We start from the raw sequence: 19,362 nt of genomic DNA on the forward strand, positions 1-19,362 counted from the left end.
GAGAGGGTGACAGAAATCCCTTTGTCAGCCGTGCCTGGGGAGGAGGAGGGTTATGGAGAGAGGACAGATTCTCTCCCTAAGTGCTCTGGGGACAGAGAGATTGAAATGCTTAGCTCCCATTAATGCTAATGTGAATCACAGAGGTCTCTTCTCACTGCCTTGCAAGGAGAGCACTGAGAAAAGAGGGCAGCTCTCCTCAAAGAGCAAACTCCCTTGATTTTAAGGCGTGGGTAAATGGGATTTTTCTTCATTTCACACTCATTAATTTCCCTGCCTGTGCTAGTTGAGGGTTGGCACCCCAGCACATGGGGTGGCTGGATGATCCCGTGGATGGTGGCTCCCGACCCCAAAAAGCCACGACGATTTTGTTGTCGCATGGAGATGGCAAGTGCAGCATTCCAGGTTGTTGCAGAGAGGGGAAATCCTTCCAGTGTGTGTGTCAGAAATATTAACAGCTCTTGTGGAGGACTCCAGGGCCTGAAGGGGCTCCAGGAGAGCTGGAGAGGGACTTGGACAAGGGAGGGACAGGACACAGGGAATGGCTTCATTCTGGGACAGCTCCAGCATGAGGGGGACCCATCCTGGAGATGGGAGTGAAGCTCCTGCTGGTGAAAAGCTGAACCTTGGAGCTCCTGTGCCCACCCATGTAGGAACTGGCCTTAAAATGATGGGAAAATTGCACTTGCCAGGCTGGAGAATGCTCCTCACTCGCACTGGAGGCATCAAGAACACGTGGAGCAGAGGGAAGGGCTGAACTGACAAAGGGGTGCAGTGGGACCACAGGCAGGGATGCTCTGAGCTGATGGAGCAGCTTTTTGTGGGGGCTCCAAGCTTGCTGCACCACAAGAGCCGTTCTGCTGCAGGTCTGGGGGTGTCTGGGGTGAAGGAACTTTCATGGGCAGCACACACAGAGCTCTTATGAAATGTTAAGCTCACTTTTAAAAAGCTTTCCCATCAGGAAAGCCTCAAAGAATTATGTTGATCTAAAGATACCCTCGATGAAATGTGTGTTAATGGGGGGAAAAAAAAATAAAATAAAAGCCTTCTAAAGACTTTAAAGGGGAAAAAAAAAAACCAAAAACAACCAACCCCAACCCAACATGCTGCAATTTTAATGAGGAGCTTGTAAACACAACCAACACCTGCTGATTTTTTCCATTAATTGCCTGTGTCTTCAGGGGCTGGGGCCCTGCAGAAACACAGCTCTCAGCAAAACACCTTGCTGGGCTTGGGGCATCTTCCCAAATCCAGGAGGGCTGAGGAGGGTGGTGGAGGCTTTGGAAGAGGCTGGGTTGTCCCTGCGGGGCTCTGACCTTGCCTGGGGGAGGGAGGAGGGATGGGGGGACCTGCTGAGCTGATTTAGCAATCCCATTTTTATTAGAGATGCATTTGCTGATTAGCTCCACATCCTAACGACTCGGGCACGATAAATTACAGAGGAAATGCAGGAAGCACTTGGGTGAGATTAACATCTCCCAGGGAAGCAGCAGCGGGGTCATTTTCTGGGCCATTATTTTCTGAGCCTTTAAAGGCTCTCCAAGGTGGCAGCGCTGGGTTTTGTTCTTGATTTCTTGATTTCAGCAGAGCTCTGCTCCCATCTCCCATCTCACTTCCCATCACCCACATCCTGATCCCTGGAAGGATGGACACAGTGGATTTTTGGAGATTTGTGGGGACATCAGCCACCTTCCCAGCTCCCTTCTGTGTCTTCCTCAAAGAAAGATCACCCCAAAAAACCCTCAAACCACAAAAGAGGCAAAATCTCTCCCAGAGGAAAATTGCTGAGGGTGATTTGCTCTTGAGACAATCCAAGCACTGCTGGAATCGGGAAGGGGGGAGACTGGGAAGATTTCCTGAGTGTTTGGGAAGTGCCATGGGAATGAAAAAGCATTTGATGAACACAATGATGGTCATTAGCACGTTCTGCTGCTCAGCCCAGCACGGCCAGGGCTGTGGGAGTGTTCCCACTCCAAAGGGAGAAGGAGCAGTGGGTGTTTTGCAGGAAGACCTTCACCTGGCCTGTGTTCTCAGCACAGATCCTGCAGGATTTTTGGTGATTCCCTGGAGGACACAGATCCAGGGGAGGGAGCAGATGGCTCGCTGTGAGACCCAGGGTGGATGTGGCTTGTCCCTGATCACCCAGGGATGCCTGTGGAGGAGGAGGACACGGAATATCTGCTTTCCCAAAGCCAGGGTCTCCGAGATGATGGTTAACCCTGCTTTTCCTCTCCTTGCACTCAGGCACACACACCTTGGTGGGATGTCTGTCCCAAATCCCACCCAATCCAGGGGGATGGAGGAGTCCTGGACATGGAAATAACTTTTCTCTTTGCTTCCCCCACAGAGCCAGCTTTCCCAGGCCCTGAATGGTTTGTCAGACAGAGCCAAGGAGGCAAAGGAATTCCTGGTCCAGCTCCGCAACATGGTGCAGCAAATCCAGGTATGGAGTCTCCAGGCTGAGAAACTGCCCCTTCCCAGCAGGATGAGCCATTCCCTGTCCCTCTTCCCGAGCTTGGTGTGCTGGGTGCTCTCCCAAAGGAACCCACACCTCCCTTTCCATGTCACCCCCCTGAACCCTCCCCAGAACCGCTGCTGCTGGAGGGAACAGCAGAGTCCTGAGCCCTTCCCATCCCTGCCCTGGGTGGATCCAAACCCTGCCCTGGGTGGATCCAAACCCTGCCCTGGGTGGATCCAAACCTGTTCCTCACCTGCCACCACCTCGTTTTCCACGATATCCAATGCTGTGGATTCCTGGGTGGCAGCGGTGCAGCTGCACACGCAAAGATGACCCATGTGGCACCACTGAAAAGGAAAATCCAGTTTTCCAGCTGGACTGGGGATGTTCCCTGGGCTCTGACCCCCTCTTGCCCTGCAGGAGAACAGTGTGGAGTTCGAGGCCTGCCTGGTGGCCCAGTGTGACGCCCTCATCGACGCCCTCAACAGAAGGAAAGCCCAGCTGCTGTCCCGGGTCAACAAGGAGCATGAACACAAGCTGAAGGTGAGCCTGGGTGGTCAGAGAGCTTCCAGCAGGGTTGGCACTGGCTGGGAAGGAGGACTGGGCTGCTGGTTTTTTGGGGAGGTCAATGGAAAGCCACTCCTTTTCCACGTGAGTTCCGTCTCGCTGCAGATGCCCGAGCCGCTCGCGGCGTGTCCCTGACAAAGTGCTGCTCCCTCCAGGTGGTTCCCACTGAATTATCGGGTTCATTTCTAGTCCTTAGGTCAGCAGAACCACGTGTACAGCATGGAAAGTGACTTTGTCCCATGTTGCTCCCAAGCTTGTGGAACGGTGCTGCAGGATGCTGAGTGCTTGTAGCCTCTGCTGAGGTCCTGAGGGACGTGGTCATGAGCTGTCAGCAGGAGCAGGATTACTCTGATTTCTCTGCTTTCCTGGCCTCGGGGTGGTGCTGGCACTGAGATTTTTGGTGTTGGGGAGCAGAGGTGCAGCTCAGTGGCAGCTCCTGGTTTGTGTCATTCCCACTGTCAACACTCCACGTCTTTCCAGCTGATGTGGGGCTGAGAAGGGAAGCAAAGGACCAGATCTCACCTGGGAGCAGTGGACCAGGAGCAGCCATGCCCAGAATTGTTGGACAAGGGGGTTGCACCCTGGCCATCAGTGCTGGAGTCCAGCTGAGAGATGTCACACCCACATTTGTGATCCCTGGGTCACTCTCCCGAGCTCATTTCAGTGTTCTGTATCTCTGGACCTTGCTTTGGGTCACCCAGGAGGCTGCAGAGGGATTCCTGGAGCTGCCTCAAACGAGGGTGAAGGCCACCAGTGCTCTCTGCATGGGACCATTTCCATGGGGAGAGGGACAATGGCAGCTTTGTGGGACAGAGCCCACCATCAGTGCTCACTGCCAGCAGCAAAGCACAACCCCAAAGAGCCACAGCACAGAGGGGACCCCCAGAGCCTGGGGGGCTCCTTTTCCCTCATCCCCTTCAGGGCATGCTTAATTAAACTCTCACAAAGCCGGGCAGCACAAAGCAATTTCCCTGCTCAGCACAACCCACAGAGGCCTTTGGCTGGAGGAGTGGATCTGAATCCCACTGCTTGTTCCTGTCCATCCATGGATCTGAATCCCACTGCTTGTTCCTGTCCATGGATCTGCATCCCACTGCTGGTTCCTGTCCATCCATGGATCTGCATCCCACTGCTTGTTCCTGTCCTGTGGCCTCCATCCCACCCTCATCCACCCTTGTTATGGGCTGGGCTTTGTCATGGGCCAGGCCTGGTCCTTAAAACAAGAAAGGGTTTGTGACAGGACTCTTAAATTAGCCCTGGAGCCTCGCTCCCTGATGCTCCCTGACCCTCCCTGACGCTCCCTGACCCTCCCTGACGTGCCCTGGGAAGGGCAGGGAGGGCTCTGTGGCACCTGAGCTTCATCCAGTTAGAATCAGGATCATGGAATGGTTTGTCTTGGGAAAGATCTTAAATCCCACCCAGTCCCACCCCTGCCATGGCAGGGACACCTTCCACTATCCCAGCTTTCTCCAAGCCCCATCCAGCCTGGCCTGGGACACTTCCAGGGATCCAGGGACAGCCACAGCTGCTCTGGGTACCTGTGCCAGGGCCTGCCTACCCTCACAGGGTGAAATTCCTTCCTCTTAGCTCATCTGATGTTCCCACTGGAGTGAGTGAAGCTGCAGTGATTTACACTCACTCTGAGATGACCTTGGGCCCATTTCCATCTGCAGATAAGCAAGAGGTCACCTCCTGGCCTGTGCTTTCTGTGGAGCTGTGATCAGGGTGAGTCCTGCAGGACTGTGGGGATCATCCTGGGTGATGCTCACCTCAGCACAGGACACTTCTGACCACTGACTTGTGCTGGGAACTTCTCCCTTTCCCACAGGAGGCCTGTCCTGTGTGAACACTTGTCGCTGTCCTGGAGCCTGTCCCCCTGGGAGATGAGTGCTCACAGAGACCAGGGAGCCTTGGCAGTGCCAGGGAGCCCTGCAGATCCAAGCTGCTGTCCTGGAGCCGTGTCTCCATGGCTGCAGCTGCTGCCCAGGGGATGTTGGCAGGAGGGAGCAGGGAGAGGCACAGGGGGACAGAGCCAGCCCCTGGCAGGGGCCACAGGCACCTCTGAGGACACGGCCCAAGCTCCCAGGCCGAGTTCCCATCTCTGTGTGCCTGGATTTGGGGTGGGCTTGGCTTTGGGGCTGCCCTGCTTTGTGCTGACACACATTCCATGGAGGCAGGCACTAATCCAGGCCTGACTCTGGGCCAGCACTAATTACTCCAGAGCGGGGAGAGCCTTGTGAGGACACCAGCTTGGAAAGGACATCTCCCTGCCCTTCTCCAGCCTCCCACTGCAGCTGGATTCAAGACTGAGAACCTGGGCTTCAACAAACAACTTCTGGAGAAGCCCTGGGGCCTGCTCCACCTCCCTGTGGTCCTGAGGAGCAGTGGGGTCTTTCCCAAGGGATGATGTCCTCCAGCACGGGCAGCTTTGTGCAGGGGACACAGAGGCTTCCCTGGAGCGTTGTCCCAGGAAGAAATCTCTCCTCATCCCACCACACACACAGCCTGAGCACCTCCTGAAGCTCTCAGCAGCACTGTGGACCATTCCAGTCTTTTTTCCAGCCTTCAGGCCACGGGATGCCTTTGCTCCATGATTTCTCCAGGCTGCTTTGGCTGTTCAGGCAGGCAGCATTTGCCACATTTCCCAAATTACACTCAGCATAAAGGGATTTTATCCGTGGCACTGGATCTCCAGAGGTGAAATGCTGCTCCTTCTCCAAGGCTGCAGTCAGGATTTTCCAATGGAACCTGGTGTTCCCCGTGGGATCGGATTCCTGGTGACACAGCAGCTCTGCTTTTCCAGCTCTGAGTCACCATGGAAACACCCACCTGGAAAAAGCTCTGGATTCAGCACACTCAAACCTTGCCAGGGTCTGTCCTGGTGGTTTTTCCATCTGGGATTTTTCCATCTGGGTGTGCAGCTCCGTGGTGAAGCTCAGGACACCTCCCTCCATCCCCACGGTGGCCCAGGGCGAGGAGGATCCGTGTCCCCCCTGTGACATTCCCAGCAGGACCCATCCCAGGCACTGGGAAGGTTGTGAGTGCCTTGAAATCTGTCATCCACTGGAGTACTAAAAAAAAAGGAGGAAGGCAGTTAAATAGAGCTGAGTGGAGATGTTATTGCCTTCTAGGAGCTGTATTAAAATTAAAATGTAAATTATAGTTAATGTCATCTCGGTGAAGAAAAGCTCAGGAAAGAACTGTCCTATTTTAGGGTCATGGTGAACTCCTGTGAGTGCACAAAAACCCCTTTTTATAGGCTGGAATTGGCAGCCAGGTGCTGGCTGTTGTCTTATTTAGCACTTAAATTGGGGGGGGAGAAATGGTATTTGCTAAAAATGACCACAAATTGTATGGAGCTTCCCAAATCCCCTCAAAATCTGAGCTGCTAAAGAGCCCAGCTGGAATCAGTCTCTTTGAGGTAACAGCCTCAAGTTGTTTCAGGGAGATTTAGATTGGATATGAGGGGAAATTTCTTCATGGAAAGGGTTGTCCAGATCATCATCCCTGCATCTGTGCAAAAGCCCACGTGGATGTGGCAGCTTTTCCTGGGAATCTGGTGCATCCTGTGAGTCCTTCACGGCTTGAGGAGCTCCCAGATTTCCCTTCCAGCTCTCCCCATCGACAGACTCTGCATTGTTGGGGTAACAGGGGGTAGAAATCCCTCAGGCCTGAGGAGAATCCCTGGATTCTGTGGCTGAAGAATCCCAGGATTCAAGTGGCTTAAGGCCACATGGAAAACACTTTGGCTTTACTGACCCCACTGGGTTTAGACCAGGCCTTCAAACGTGTGAGAGATGTTTATGTCTTATTTCCAAAGCCTTCAATTTTACTAATCAAACTGTCAATGGGAATTTTTCTGTCCTGTGTGCATCCCATTTCTCCTTTAAAGCCACGAAGCCCCACTAGATCCCAACCAAAGATCTCTCTGTTTGCCTTAAAAGCACTTTGGTGCTGGTGAAGGCAACGTGGATTTCTCCTCTTGGCTTTTGTGCTGCAGAGATGCTGAAATGAAAATGTTTGTTTTATTCCCTGGTTCTCCAGATGGATGATGCTGGATCCCTGAGGGGATCAGAGCTAGGGAAGGGCTGGGAAAGAGCTGAAGCTTTGGATTCACCTGGAACAGCCTCCCTGGGAGTCTGGGGTGTCTCTACTGCTGGAGACTTCACAGCCTCTATTTTCTGGTCTCTGACCACTTTTGTAGAATAAGAAAAAAGCTTTTATTCTGTCTTGAGCCAAACGCTGTTCCCTGGAGCTGGTGCCGGGCTGGAGGGAGCAGATGGCAATTCTGCTGGAAATACTTGGAAAGCGTCAGCTCCAGCAGGGAGAGCTTCACAAATTCATTATCCTGGGCAAACCAGACAGAGATTTAAGCTGCAAAGAAGATAAGGAGATTGTTTTAGCAATCCCATCTTTGCTGCCTTCCCGGGGGCACGTGCATTTCCCCACCGAGGGCTCTCACGTCAGCGGAGGGATGCGGCTTTTCCAGGTGGGATCCTCGCTTGCCAATCTGGATCCCAGCAGGCAGGGAATGCAAAACCTCTGGCATGGCTGCTACAGTCAGGATGTGCTCCCAACAGCAGGGTTGGACCCCACAGACTGGTTTTATCTCATGGTCTGCAGCTGGGAGACCAAATATCCACACAGGCAAAATCCCTTCCAGGGGCAGACAGCTCCTGAGCCCTCACCCTGAGCAGGAGGGGCCACACGAAGCCAAAATGCTGCTCTGCACCCCCCTGCACCTTCTTCTAGTCCTTGAAGGACTGAGCATCCCTGCTGAGAAACGAAATCCAGGGCCTTGCAGGATCAGGAAGGTCAGTGTAGGAGTGGGATCTCCAGGACCAGCTGTTGGCTCTGCTTTATCCTTCCAGGACCTGAAGGGGCTCCAGGAGAGCTGGAGAGGGACTGGGGACAAGGGATGGAGGGACAGGACCCAGGGAATGGCTCCCAGTGCCAGAGGGCAGGGATGGATGGATGGGATATTGGGCAGGAATTCCTGGCTGGGAGAATGGGGAGAGCCTGGAATAGAATTCCCAGAGAAGCTGTGGCTGCCCCTGGATCCCTGGAAGTGTCCAAGGCCAGGCTGGACAGGGCTTGGAGCAGCCTGGGATAGTGGAAGGTGTCCCTGCCATGGCAGGGGTGGCACTGAATGGATTTTAAAGATCCCTTCCAACCCAAACCATCCTGGAATTTGTGATTCACCCCAGCAGAGCTGTTCCAGTGCACTCAGGTGTTAGAAACAGGCATTGAATGAACTCCCCACTTCAGAACAGCAGTGTCTGAGGCCAAAAGCAGCATGTGCAGGTCCTGCTGCACAAAAGCTCCATCTCAGAGCCACCCAGCACCTCCACAAGCCTCTGCTCTGGTCCAGAGGAGCAATATGGGAGCTCCCTCTGCTGCCTTGTCCACCCTGCACACGGGGTGCACCCCCTCCCTCAGCCTGGAATGGCTGCTCCCTAAAAATCTGCAGCTGTTTTGGGGGGTGTTCAATGGCATTTCACACAAGCTGTGATGTCCCAAATCTCCCAGGGATGGGATGAAAGGAAACAACCTCGAGATACACCACGGGGAGGTTTAGATTGGATATTAGGGGAAAAATTTCTTCATGGAAAGGGGTGTCCAGCCCTGGCACAGGCTGCTCAGAGAGATTTAAAATCCATATGGATGTGGCACCTGGGGACATGGGTCAGTGGTGGCTTTGGGGGAACAGCTGGCCTGGGTGGTCTTAGAGGGCTTTTCCAACCTGAATGAATCCGTGCTCCTAAGCTGCAAGGCTGGTAATTCTTTTCTTCCTGCTAGGTGATTAAGTAGATGTGATTAAATTTTAATTAAGCAACACGTGGTGGCGTTGATTGCCCTGCAGGAGTCACCTCCCCTCGAAGGCCAGGTTCCTTCACCACAGGAGCCTTCCTTTCCCCTGCCTGTCCCTCAGGCAGGAATTCTGGAGGGATGCTGGCTGGAGGAGGTGCTCTCCAGCTCGGAATGGGCATCCCAGCAGCACTGAGCTCCCAGGAATGTTCATCCCTGTTTGTTGCAGCTTTTCCCATCCCACTGCAGCTCATCCTCGCAGCTCATCCTCGCTGTAATGCTCCACTGAGCTGCACAGCTTTGGTCAGTGCCAGTGGAGAACTCAGCACAGCTTTTTAGAGCTCTTCCAGAAGTAGAACATGAAGAAATCTTCCATGAGAGTTTGAGAACCTTCATCTAAGAGTAAAAATCTCTCTTCCCAAGCTGCTCTGCCAGTCCTGGACCTGCAGGATTCAGTGTGAAGGAGCAGCCAGCTTTCAAATAAATTCTTGTGGCATCCAGCCTGAACTCTCCTCCTTGCTGTGATGCAGGGAAGGTCAGCAGAGGCCTCAGGCACCAGTAAACCACAGACTTGTGCTTCCCTGCAGGGATACTGCAGTGTGATCCCTTGGGGAACGAGCTGAGAGTGCAAGAGGTGCCTTAATGTGGAGTCTGGATTGATTTATTTATCTCCTTTCCCTGGAGTTTCCCTCCCTCAGAGCTCATCCCCAGCCAGTGGTGAAAACAAAGGAATTCTGCATGGTCCATGCAGCTGATGGGCATCTCCACCAGATCCTCAGGGATGAGGCTGGGGGAGGTGGTGTGTTCATTCCTCCAGGAAAAAGCAGCTGCCAGGGTCACTCCTCATCCAGGACTGCTGAGTGCAGCTGCCCCAGAGCCAGCCCCAGAACCTGGCTGCATTCCAAGGCTGGAGAGGGCAGCTGTGGATCTATGGAAGTTGGCATTTGCTTTGCATGGAGCTCAGGAGCTGCCATGTGGAAGCTGGCTTAATTAAAGGCAGGGCATGGAGCTGCCCTCCTGCTTTGAGTAATTACTCAATTAATGTGTTAATGTGTTAAGTGTGTTAATGATTTTGGGCTAAACAAAGCTTGCTCAGAGAGATTGTGGATTCCCCATCCCTGGAAGAGTGCAAGGCCAGGTTGGATGGGGATTGGAGCAACCTGAGATAGCGAAAGGTGTCCCTGCCACGGCAGGAACGAGATTAGAGTTGGATTCGGGATTTGGGTTGGAAAAACCCAAAAAAAACCTCCTGGCATTCTGTGTTGCCATTCACCAGGTTTTGAGAGATCTGGATTCTGGTGTGTGATGCTGGTTCTGCCTGTCCCTGTTCCCTGGAGTCCCGGTGACCCTGCTGTCCTTGTCCCCCGCAGGTGGTGCGGGACCAGATCTCGCACTGCACGGTGAAGCTGCGCCAGACCACGGGGCTGATGGAATATTGCCTGGAGGTCATCAAGGAGAACGACCCCAGCGGCTTCCTGCAGGTGGGTGTGGAGCCTGGGGGATGCAGCAGGGCTGGGGGCTGCTCCAGGGAGGATAAAACCAAGGATGTGCCTCTGATCACCTGCACGTTGACAGCAGGGCAGGAGCAGGGGCAGGAGCAGGGGCAGGGCGGGAGGAGAGGGTTGCAGCAGGGATCACAAGGTGCTCGTGGCTCTCCCCTGAGAGACCCAACAGACAGCCCTTGGGAGCTGCATCCCAGCACTCATTCCTGGGCTCCCTTTGGCACTAAACCCTGCACCCAGCGCTCCAGGGTTCCCTTCTCCAGCCGAGCCTGCAGTGAAGAGCGATGCCGGAAACCACGGGTGACATCCCAGAGCTGGGGACAGCAGGGTGGGGACGAGGCCTGGGACACCTCCCACTGCAGCTGAGGCTTCTCTTCCCCTGCAGATCTCAGATGCTCTCATCAGGAGGGTGCACCTGACCGAGGAGCAGTGGGGCAAGGGGACGCTCACCCCACGCATGACCACGGACTTCGACCTGAACCTCGACAACGCCCCTCTGCTGCAGTCCATCCACCAGCTCGACTTCGTCCAGATGAAAGGTAAAGATCTTTCCAGTGCCTTCCCAGAGCTCAGCTCTGCTCCTGCTGGGAGTTTCCATGCAGCTCATCCCAAGGAAAGAGCAGAAAAGAAGAGTTTCTCATCTCCCAGCAAGGCTGGGCACCCCAGACCCAAAGTTATGCCTGTTCTTGTGTGTTTTGGCATCCCTGTGCCAGAGCAGGGTGCCAGGAGTTTGGCTTTACCTGGAAAAGCACTCCTACTGCATTAAAAAGTTATTAGTGCATTAGAAAGTGCTCTGATAAAGTTATTAGTGCATTAGAAAGTGCTCTGATAAAGTTATTGGTGCACTGAAAAGTGCTCTGCACTTTTGGGACCTCTCGTTTGAGAGCAGCACAAGGCTTTTCCCAAACCTCTCCTCACATCCCCACGCTCGTTCAGTGCTGAGCAGCATCTGTCACAGACCAGATGTCCCTCCAAACACAGCCAGGTCACTTAGCCTGGGCTCTGCCCTCCCTCTCCTCACCTCACTGTTGGTTTAGTTCATTATTTTGGCTTTCATTTCATCCCTGTTCCCCATTCCCTCTGTGCTCCTGCTGTCCCACCAAGGGCTGCTGCAGCCTGTGAGGAATTTGGGAAGCTGACAAAGAGGGGCTGTGACATGGGGAGGCTCAGGAGGACACTGGATCTGAGCTGTACCTTCACCAGCTCTGGCACCGCCCTTCATTCCCATCACAGCCGGAATTCCTGGCCCAGGAACACAGCAGGGTGTCTCAGTGGCCAGGGACAGGAAGGATGTTGGCCACACTCCTGTGTGTCACCCCCAGGAGCATCCTCAGCTGCTGGCCCTGCTGGTGGCAGGGAGGAGCTGGCCATGCTTGCTCTTCGTTAGCCAGGCTGTTAATTTGAAATGTCAGGAATATTTTTGGGTAGCAAACGCAGGGAGGGCTGGATTGCTGCTTCACGTTCCTGTGTTCCTGCCCTCCCTTCCTGCAATTTAGCCCAGAGGGTTATTTTTAATTAATAAGAGCAAATCTGCTGCTGGTTGAGCCGCCCACCCTCCTCTTATCAAATTCCTCCTCCTCCTCCCAGCTCACCCTCGCTGTGGAAATCAGTTGTTGGTTTTGTAGACTTGCAGGAGGTTGGGTTTGGATCCCAAATCTGTGTCACAGCACCAGGGGAGGGAGGGCAGCACCTGAGGCCTCAATAAAGAGCAGTAGGTACAAGGCATCCCACACCCACTGGCAGCCTGCAGGATCCAGCCCAGGAGATGGAGGAGTCACAGAGGGTGAATGCTGAGCCTCTGCCAGCAAGTCCAGCTTTTTCCTCAGACATCCATGGCTCCTCCCCATCTTGCCTGGGCTCTCCATGCCAATTTCCACTGGCTCCTATCACTTTGGGCAGTGAGGATGAGGATGGATCTCTGTTGAGAGATGGGACATGTCCCTGTCAGGCTGTCACTCTCCCCTGTGACAGAGCAGGAGTGGGCTGTGGGACACGTACAGAAAAACCCCTGGCAGTTCTTTCTGCCCCCTGTGCAGCTGCTGGGAGCCAAAAGGGGTACTCAGCCCCCCAGTTCTGTTGGATTTATTGAATGGAAAAGCAGGGCTGTAGGTAAGTCCAGAGCCAGGGTTCTGCTGAGCCTGTGGGAGAAACATCTCAGCTTTGGGACTCCAGGCAGCTCAGAACAGGCACATTGTGCTGCCATAATTCTCCAAGATTAATTAGAAAATGGGAATAAAGCAGAAAAGCTTCACCAGGCTGGCAGGGGGCAGGAATTTGGTGGAGCTTGGTGGGAGAACAATCCTTTCTGCCTCCTTCCCACCGAGGCAGTAAACGCACCCCGCATCCCCCAGGGTTGCGCTAATTGCACTAATTGGTGATTAGTCTCCTCCCCAGTGCCGGCCCCGCCGATCCTGCAGCTGGAGGAGTGCTGCACCCACAACAACAGTGCCACTCTGTCCTGGAAGCAGCCCCCTCTGTCCACGGTGCAGGTGGAAGGATACATCCTGGAGCTGGACGATGGCAACGGCGGCCAGTTCAGGGTAGGTGCTCGGAGCCAGCCCCGTGGGAAGGGGATGTTCTCCTCCAGTCATTCCCTGCCAGCAGCTGAGCACAGAATTAATTTAGGGAAGTGGATGGGGCAGACAAGCTGTGGGGTTTTGGGGTACAGGGTGGTTTGAGGTGGTGTAAATGCTGAGTTGGAAAATCAGAGAACAAGTTTGAAGCTCTTGATAGCCAGAGCAGCTGTGGCTGCCCCTGGATCTCTGGAGTGCCCAAGGCCAGGCTGGACAGGGCTTGGAGCACCTTGGGACAGTGGGAGGTGTCCCTGCCATGGCAGGGTTTGGACTAGGGTGATCTTTAGGGTCCCTTCCAACCCAAACCATTCCATGATTCCATGAAGCTCCATGTTTTTACGTTACTAGATATTTCATGCACGGTGTGCTAATTGCCATGAAAGCCTCATGGTTTGCCAGCTGCCAGCAAGCAGAGGTGTTTAAGGCCTGAGGGTTTTTAAATTGCTGTAATTACACAATTAAAATATGATTTTTCTGTGATCCGACACGCCAATAATTATCCTGGCGTGTTCACATCCACTGAGAGCAGGCACAGGAGCAGCCCATTGCACTCTGAATTTATCCACAAGGAGCTCAGGCAGGCAGGAGCCAGAGCAGGGTTGAGGCAAAGGAGAGGTGAGGTGGGAGCTGGAGAGAAGGGGGCTGGGTGTGGGGAGAACGAGGTCAGTGCCTTCCCAAAATCCCATCCATCCCTGCCCTCTGGCACTGGGAGCCATTCCCTGTGTCCTGTCCCTCCATCCCTTGTCCCCAGTCCCTCTCCAGCTCTCCTGGAGCCCCTTCAGGCCCTGCCAGGGGCTCTGAGGTGTTCTTGGAGCCTTTTCCAGGGGAGCATTCCCAGCTCTCCCAGCCTGGCTCCAGAGCAGAGGGGCTCCAGCCCTTGGAGCAGCTCCAGGGCCTCCTCTGGGCTCTCTCCAGCAGCTCCACATCCTCCTGATGCTGGAGCCCCAGAGCTGGGGGCAGAGCTCAGGTGGGATCTCAGCCAAGCAGAGCAGAGGGGCAGAACCCCTGCTCCTCCTGCCGGTGCCGCAGCCCAAGGAACAAATCCCATTTTGCTCAGCCTCAGCCGTGTCCTGCAGCCCCAGGCCCCGGGGGGCAGAGCAGGGCAGCATCCTGTGCATGCCCTGGGGCTCCTGTGCAGCCCTGGCATTTCCCTTTGCCTTGCAGGAGGTGTATGTGGGCAAGGAGACCATGTGCACGGTGGATGGGCTGCACTTCAACAGCACCTACAGCGCCCGCGTCAAGGCCTTCAACAAGTCAGGAGTCAGCCCCTACAGCAAGACCCTGGTGCTCCAGACTTCCGAGGGTAAGGAATTGCAGCAGCTCAGGACACCCCAGCTCAGCTCCCTGAGCAGCCCCTGCAGGAACCACCAGCACTGACCACAGGGGGAAAGTTGTGTCAGGAACCTCCAGCAGTGCCAGAATTTCCCCCTTAATTTCCCTCTCACCCTTTTCCTTTGATTTCACCCTTTCCTTGATTTTTCTCCGGGGAAGCACAGGGAGAGCTGTTTAAATTTGGGGTTATGTGACACCAGAGGGAAGCTCAGATGTTTTCACTGGTCCCATTTGAAGCAGAACACTGCCAGCATTGCTCCTGAGGGGCTGTGCTTGGCTGCACAGTGCCATAAGCACGGGATTCAGGCCTGGCAGTGCAGGACAGGGAGCAGTGTGGGTGTCCTCCCAGAGCCAGGGATGCACAGGAGCCTCACGGCATCATCTGCACTCTGAGTATTAAACACTGCCTTGCAGGCTGCAGGGGAATCTCCCTGCCTGGCTTTAAGTACATTTGTCACACCAGGCACTTAATCCATTGTGGAAAATTGGTTTATTCCTGACATGCAGGTGGAGAGTGGCAAGGCTGGCCCCGAGGTGGGAGTCGGGAGCTGCAGCTGTGGAGGAAGGGATCAGCCCCCCCAGGCACGTCTGCAGCCCCACAGCCAGGCACAAAACCCTTCTTTGGGAGCTTTCCACGCTTGCTGGAATCCCTTTTCCTTGCTCCCAGACAAAAATCTCTCTTTTCCAAGCCGTGTGAGGATTTTTTCACGGCAGCATCCAGCTGGCTGGCAGCTGGGATCGGAAGGGGACACACACAGCTCGTGGGGCTGCTGGTGGGGTGGAAGGAAAGTGAGAGCTTTCCTGCCACAGAGCAGCCCTGGGGGCTTTGAGCAAGAAGAAAAATGGGTTTTTTGCTGGAAAAAAACCCTAGAAGACAAAAGCAGAGCAAGGCTATGCAGAGTGCTTCTCCTGCTGCCTGCAGGAGATCACCATTCCCGTTTGGTAAGGGCAGCAAGGAATGGGATTCATTCAGAGGTAGAGCGGACAGCAAAACTGTGACAAACTTCACAGGAGAGGCAGGGAGGGCACAGCACAGAGACACATCAGTGCCTGCTGGCAAACTGAGCACCAGCAGCAAAGAAGCTGCAGAAGTTCCTCTGGAGATCCAGGGATGGGACAGGCTGGATCCAGCCCCGTGCCAGGCTGGCCAAGACTGTTCCCAAAGCCTGAAGGTCAACAGTTCCCAGCCCAGCCTTAGCAGGAGACAGCAGAGCTTTGACTTCTCATCTCATTTGTGCCTCACAGACACAATTTCCTCATCAAAACCAGTTGGGCTTTAAGTTGTCCCAGGCAGGAATTCACAGGGTCCCCACTATGATCTTCCCAGCTCTGATTTCCTCTCAGAGGTGTTCTCACCTTGAGCCAAGCTCAAGCCCAGCTCCAGAATACGAAGGAATCTGGGAGAAAATAGCTGCTTGTGGTGGCAGCAGGGCTGTGCTTGGGGCTGGTGCTTGCTCCGTGCCACCAGGGAGAAGTTCCACTCTCCTTGGCTGAATTCATTCAGCCTTTTCACTTGAATGAGCTTTTGCATTTGTTATTCCAGGGGAGAAAAAAGTCAAACGGGCCTGGAGCATTTTGTGCTCTGAGAGGCTGCCTGAGCTCCTTTGGATTCAAAGAGAAATAAATCACATCAGTGTGTGCAGCTTCCGGATATCCGAGTGACTTGTTGAATGGAGCTGCCTTGCACATCACAGCCCTCGCTCAGGCTTTTATTCCTGCCTTTTACAGCAGCATCAGGCCTTTTTCAGAGCTATTTTGTCTGAAGTAGGCTTAGCTTTTCCCTTCAGCCGAGCTCTGCAGCTTCCTGCAAAGTGGTTGTGTGGGAAGAGAGGACAAAAGAAGGGAGAGGCTGGATGTGAAGAGAGCGTCTCTCCCAGCCTGGCTGTCCTGCTCTAAGTGCTGGTAAGGAATTCTGGTGTTGAAGAGCTGGTTTGTAATTCTGAGAGAATCCATGAGATCTGCAGCCTGTGGAAGGGAACTGAAGCCTTTCTTCTGCTTTCTGTGAGCAGAGCTAAAGGTCTTGCAGAGCCTCAGCGTGTGAAGAGAAGAAGGATGAGAAGAAGGGGATGTGTCCGGGGCTCTGTGCCAAGCAGCCACAGGGAGCTGGGCAGCACCAGTGGAAAATCCCATGGGAAGGCAGCACATGCAGCAGTCCACAGCAGGAATTCCTTCCCAGCTCGTGCTGAGAGCTGCTCATCCCACAGGAAGCTGTTGCAGGTCGCTCTTCAAAGCTGGTCCTTGGTGCCACCAGCAGGACAAGGTGGTTCCTGGCGGGGAGGTTTGTGCTCCCCACGTGCTGGGGCTTCCCAGGGATGAAGATCCCTGTCACCAGCACAGCCAAGGGGCAGCGAGGGTTGAAGGTGACATCCTTCCCTTGAACTGTGTCCCCTCCTGAGCTGATTTTGGGCTGTTTCTGCACAATCCCTGGGAGTGTCTCTTGTTTTGTCACACCTTAGCCCAAGGCTTTGCCTTCACTTCTGTTTCTCCAGCACCTGAATGAAGCTGTGGGCTGGGAGGTGAGTGTGGGAGAAAGTTTCCAAGGTGACCCAGGGCACAGATATGTCCCAAAGCTTGGTTGGTGGCAGCCCTGCTTGGCTGTCCTGACCCCTGGGAGACCTGGGGTCTCTCCCAGCCTTCTCCTTTTCCTCCTCCCTGAGCTGGGCAGCCCCTGCTCTCCTGGTTTTCCCTTTTCCAGCAGATTTCCCAGCCTCTGGCCAGTCTCCTGCTGGCTTCTTTCCATGTTCTGCCCAGCAAGCTGGATGTCAGGATGAAGGACCAGCTCACTCCAGGTGGAGATGGAGAAACGGAGCTCAGCGGTGTCTCCCAGGCTTTTCTCCAGACAGAGAACTTCCACCTCCCTTCCCCAGCCAAGCCAAGCACCAGAACCTTTCCTTTCCATCCCAGCTCCTCATCTGGAACCCAACTTTAAATTCCTGACCATCCATGGAGTGACCCTGAGCAGCAACCAGGGCTTTTTAAGCAGCAGCTTTTGGAAAGGGTGAACAACCCAAGGGGGAAGAGTCTGCAAGGAGCTACAGGGACGTGGGAGGCTGCTTAGGGAGAGCCATGGGCACAGCTACTCGTGGTAGTGGTTCCTCTCACCCTTGGGAGGGTTAGAAGCTGTTCCTCCCTAACTTTGAGCTCTGATTATTGACTGCTGTGCAATAATTTATCTCCTGTGACCCCACTGACGCCCTTTGCTTCCACAGCCTCAGCAGCAGCAGCGAGTTGCAGAGGTTACAACCCACCATGCAGAGAAATATTCCCTTTTTATCTGTTTTACCACAATTCCCAGCTCAATCCATACTCAAAGCAGAGCTGGGAAGGCTGGGGGATACAGTGTGTGTGGATGATGGATTCTACATTTTCACGTTAACATAATCCTGGATAAAAGGCTAGGGAAGAAATTGCAGGAGGTGACTGTTTGTGGAACAGAATGACCCAAGAGGTTCCCTCTGCTCTGACATTTTGCTGTGAATCCCACGGGTTAAATTCTTGCTGTAAGGCTCAGATGTGTTTTGACAGGTACAAAGGGATTCCAAGAACACAACCTCCCGAACAGCCCTTGAGTAAGGTGGGTGCTTGGTGGTTCTTAGGGTGATAGAGCTTAGCCCAGCCCTGCAAAATGTCACCAGCTGGGTTTTTCCACCCCTGATAATTGTGCACAAAAAGGTTTGGGATGTGTTAAAGCACGGTGGGACGTGTGCATGGTAACCTGTGAATTTTTTTAGGTGCCTTCCTGTGAAGAGGTGCAGGACCCCCCCCCTTTTACAGACAAGCCAGTTGAATTTGTCACGCTGACACGGGGACACTTTGGAAGATGAACGTGTTTTCCTTGCTCAGGCTGCCCTGCAGGGTCTCTCTGGGCTGCCCAGCACCAGCCATTCCTGCCCTGCCAGCAGAGCAGGGTCCGTGCTGCGCTCCGAGGCTCGGGAGCGACGGCGCCCAGCAGAGACCCCATTTCTGATCTGTAGTTTGCGTTGATCTTACGTTTAGACGCGCAGTCAGAAGAACAGACCCTCCCTTTTCCAGTGCCTTTGGAAAGATCGCAGCTTCGTAGAATGAGTCCTTTCTCCTCCACCCTTAATCTACAACCCAGCTTCTCGGGGAGATCCTACTTTGAGCTAAGATCTTCGGCCCACCAGCTGAGCTTGCATTCTTCCTTACAGTCCCTGAATTCAGCCGGTGAGCTGAGCACCTCTGGCGTTGCCTCTTGGTCTGTGCTTCTGGGCATCTCCAAACTGTTTGTTCTGTTCCGTTGTGTTTGTTTTTCCCATGACATGCGGATGGCAGCGGGAATTCTTTCTGTGGGTCAGTGGCGTGGTTCTGCTGGGATGTGCCGGTTTGAGGTGTGGGGTGATGGAGCAGCGCAGTAATTCCTTACCTGGGTGCTGCTCTTGGCAAGGCTGAACCCTTTGGTGATCATAAATCCCTGAATGGTTTGGGTTGGAAGGGAGCTTAAAGCTCATCCACTTCCAACCTCCTGGTGTGGGCAGGGACACTTTCCTCTAGAAGATTCCCCATTCCCAGTTTGTGTTGAGCTCGTGTCAAGGGATAATCAGAAAAAAACCTTCCCTGGGTAAAACCTGTGGGAATAGCCCCATGCTTTCCTTCCCTAATACAACCAGGAAACGCAGCCTCTGCTGGGAGATTTGGTCTGTGAAATTAGTTTGGTTGATTAAATCTGACCCCCGGTAAGAAAGAAGCGGGCAAGAGAGACTGTGAATTCCCCATCCCTGCAAGTGTCCCAGGCCAGGTTGGACAGGGCTTGGAGCAGCCTGGGATAGTGGAAGGTGTCCCTGCCCACAGCAGGGGTGTGCAGTGAGGTGATTTGTGTCCCCTCCAACCCAAACCAGTTTGGGATTCTGTGATTCCAGCTCACAGCCCAACTTAGGGCCTGGAGACGCGGGCTCTCTTCCGCTCAGCTTTGAGCGCTGGGCTCGGCTTTTCCAAAGCCAGCTGTGATCATCCCAAAGCCTTGTTTCCTGCAGAGCAGAGGACAGCACTGCCGTGATGCCTCGCTGGCCTGGCAGCCCCAGAGGAGCGCTCGGTTCGGATCCGTGCCCGGAATGACGGGCTGTGCTGGGATGTAGGCAGGTCAGAGCGAGGGATGGATTTGGGCAGC

The 19,362-nt window shown here is 54.2% G+C and overlaps 1 protein-coding gene across 6 annotated transcripts in view; it reads left to right on the forward strand.

The window, feature by feature from the left end:
* TRIM9 (tripartite motif containing 9) overlaps positions 1-19,362 on the forward strand; it is a 56,334-nt gene that overhangs the window by 27,606 nt on the left and 9,366 nt on the right. For 2 of the 6 annotated variants that reach the window (XM_088057555.1, XM_088057556.1), the window contains exons 2-7: positions 2,345-2,440; positions 2,876-2,998; positions 10,201-10,311; positions 10,718-10,871; positions 12,715-12,872; positions 14,070-14,208. In XM_088057555.1, coding sequence (XP_087913681.1) covers positions 2,345-2,440; positions 2,876-2,998; positions 10,201-10,311; positions 10,718-10,871; positions 12,715-12,872; positions 14,070-14,208 — 781 coding nt within the window. Of the gene's footprint in view, positions 1-2,344; positions 2,441-2,875; positions 2,999-10,200; positions 10,312-10,717; positions 10,872-12,714; positions 12,873-14,069; positions 14,209-18,233; positions 19,335-19,362 lie in introns of all 6 variants that reach the window. The other 4 variants (XR_015772897.1, XM_014257433.2, XM_088057554.1 and 1 more) reach the window with 4 other exon arrangements.

Source organism: Pseudopodoces humilis, chromosome 7 (genome assembly GCF_049639895.1).
Source record: "Pseudopodoces humilis isolate 2021_Gansu_Grassland_sample_001 chromosome 7, ASM4963989v1, whole genome shotgun sequence".
Classification (NCBI taxonomy): domain Eukaryota; kingdom Metazoa; phylum Chordata; class Aves; order Passeriformes; family Paridae; genus Pseudopodoces; species Pseudopodoces humilis.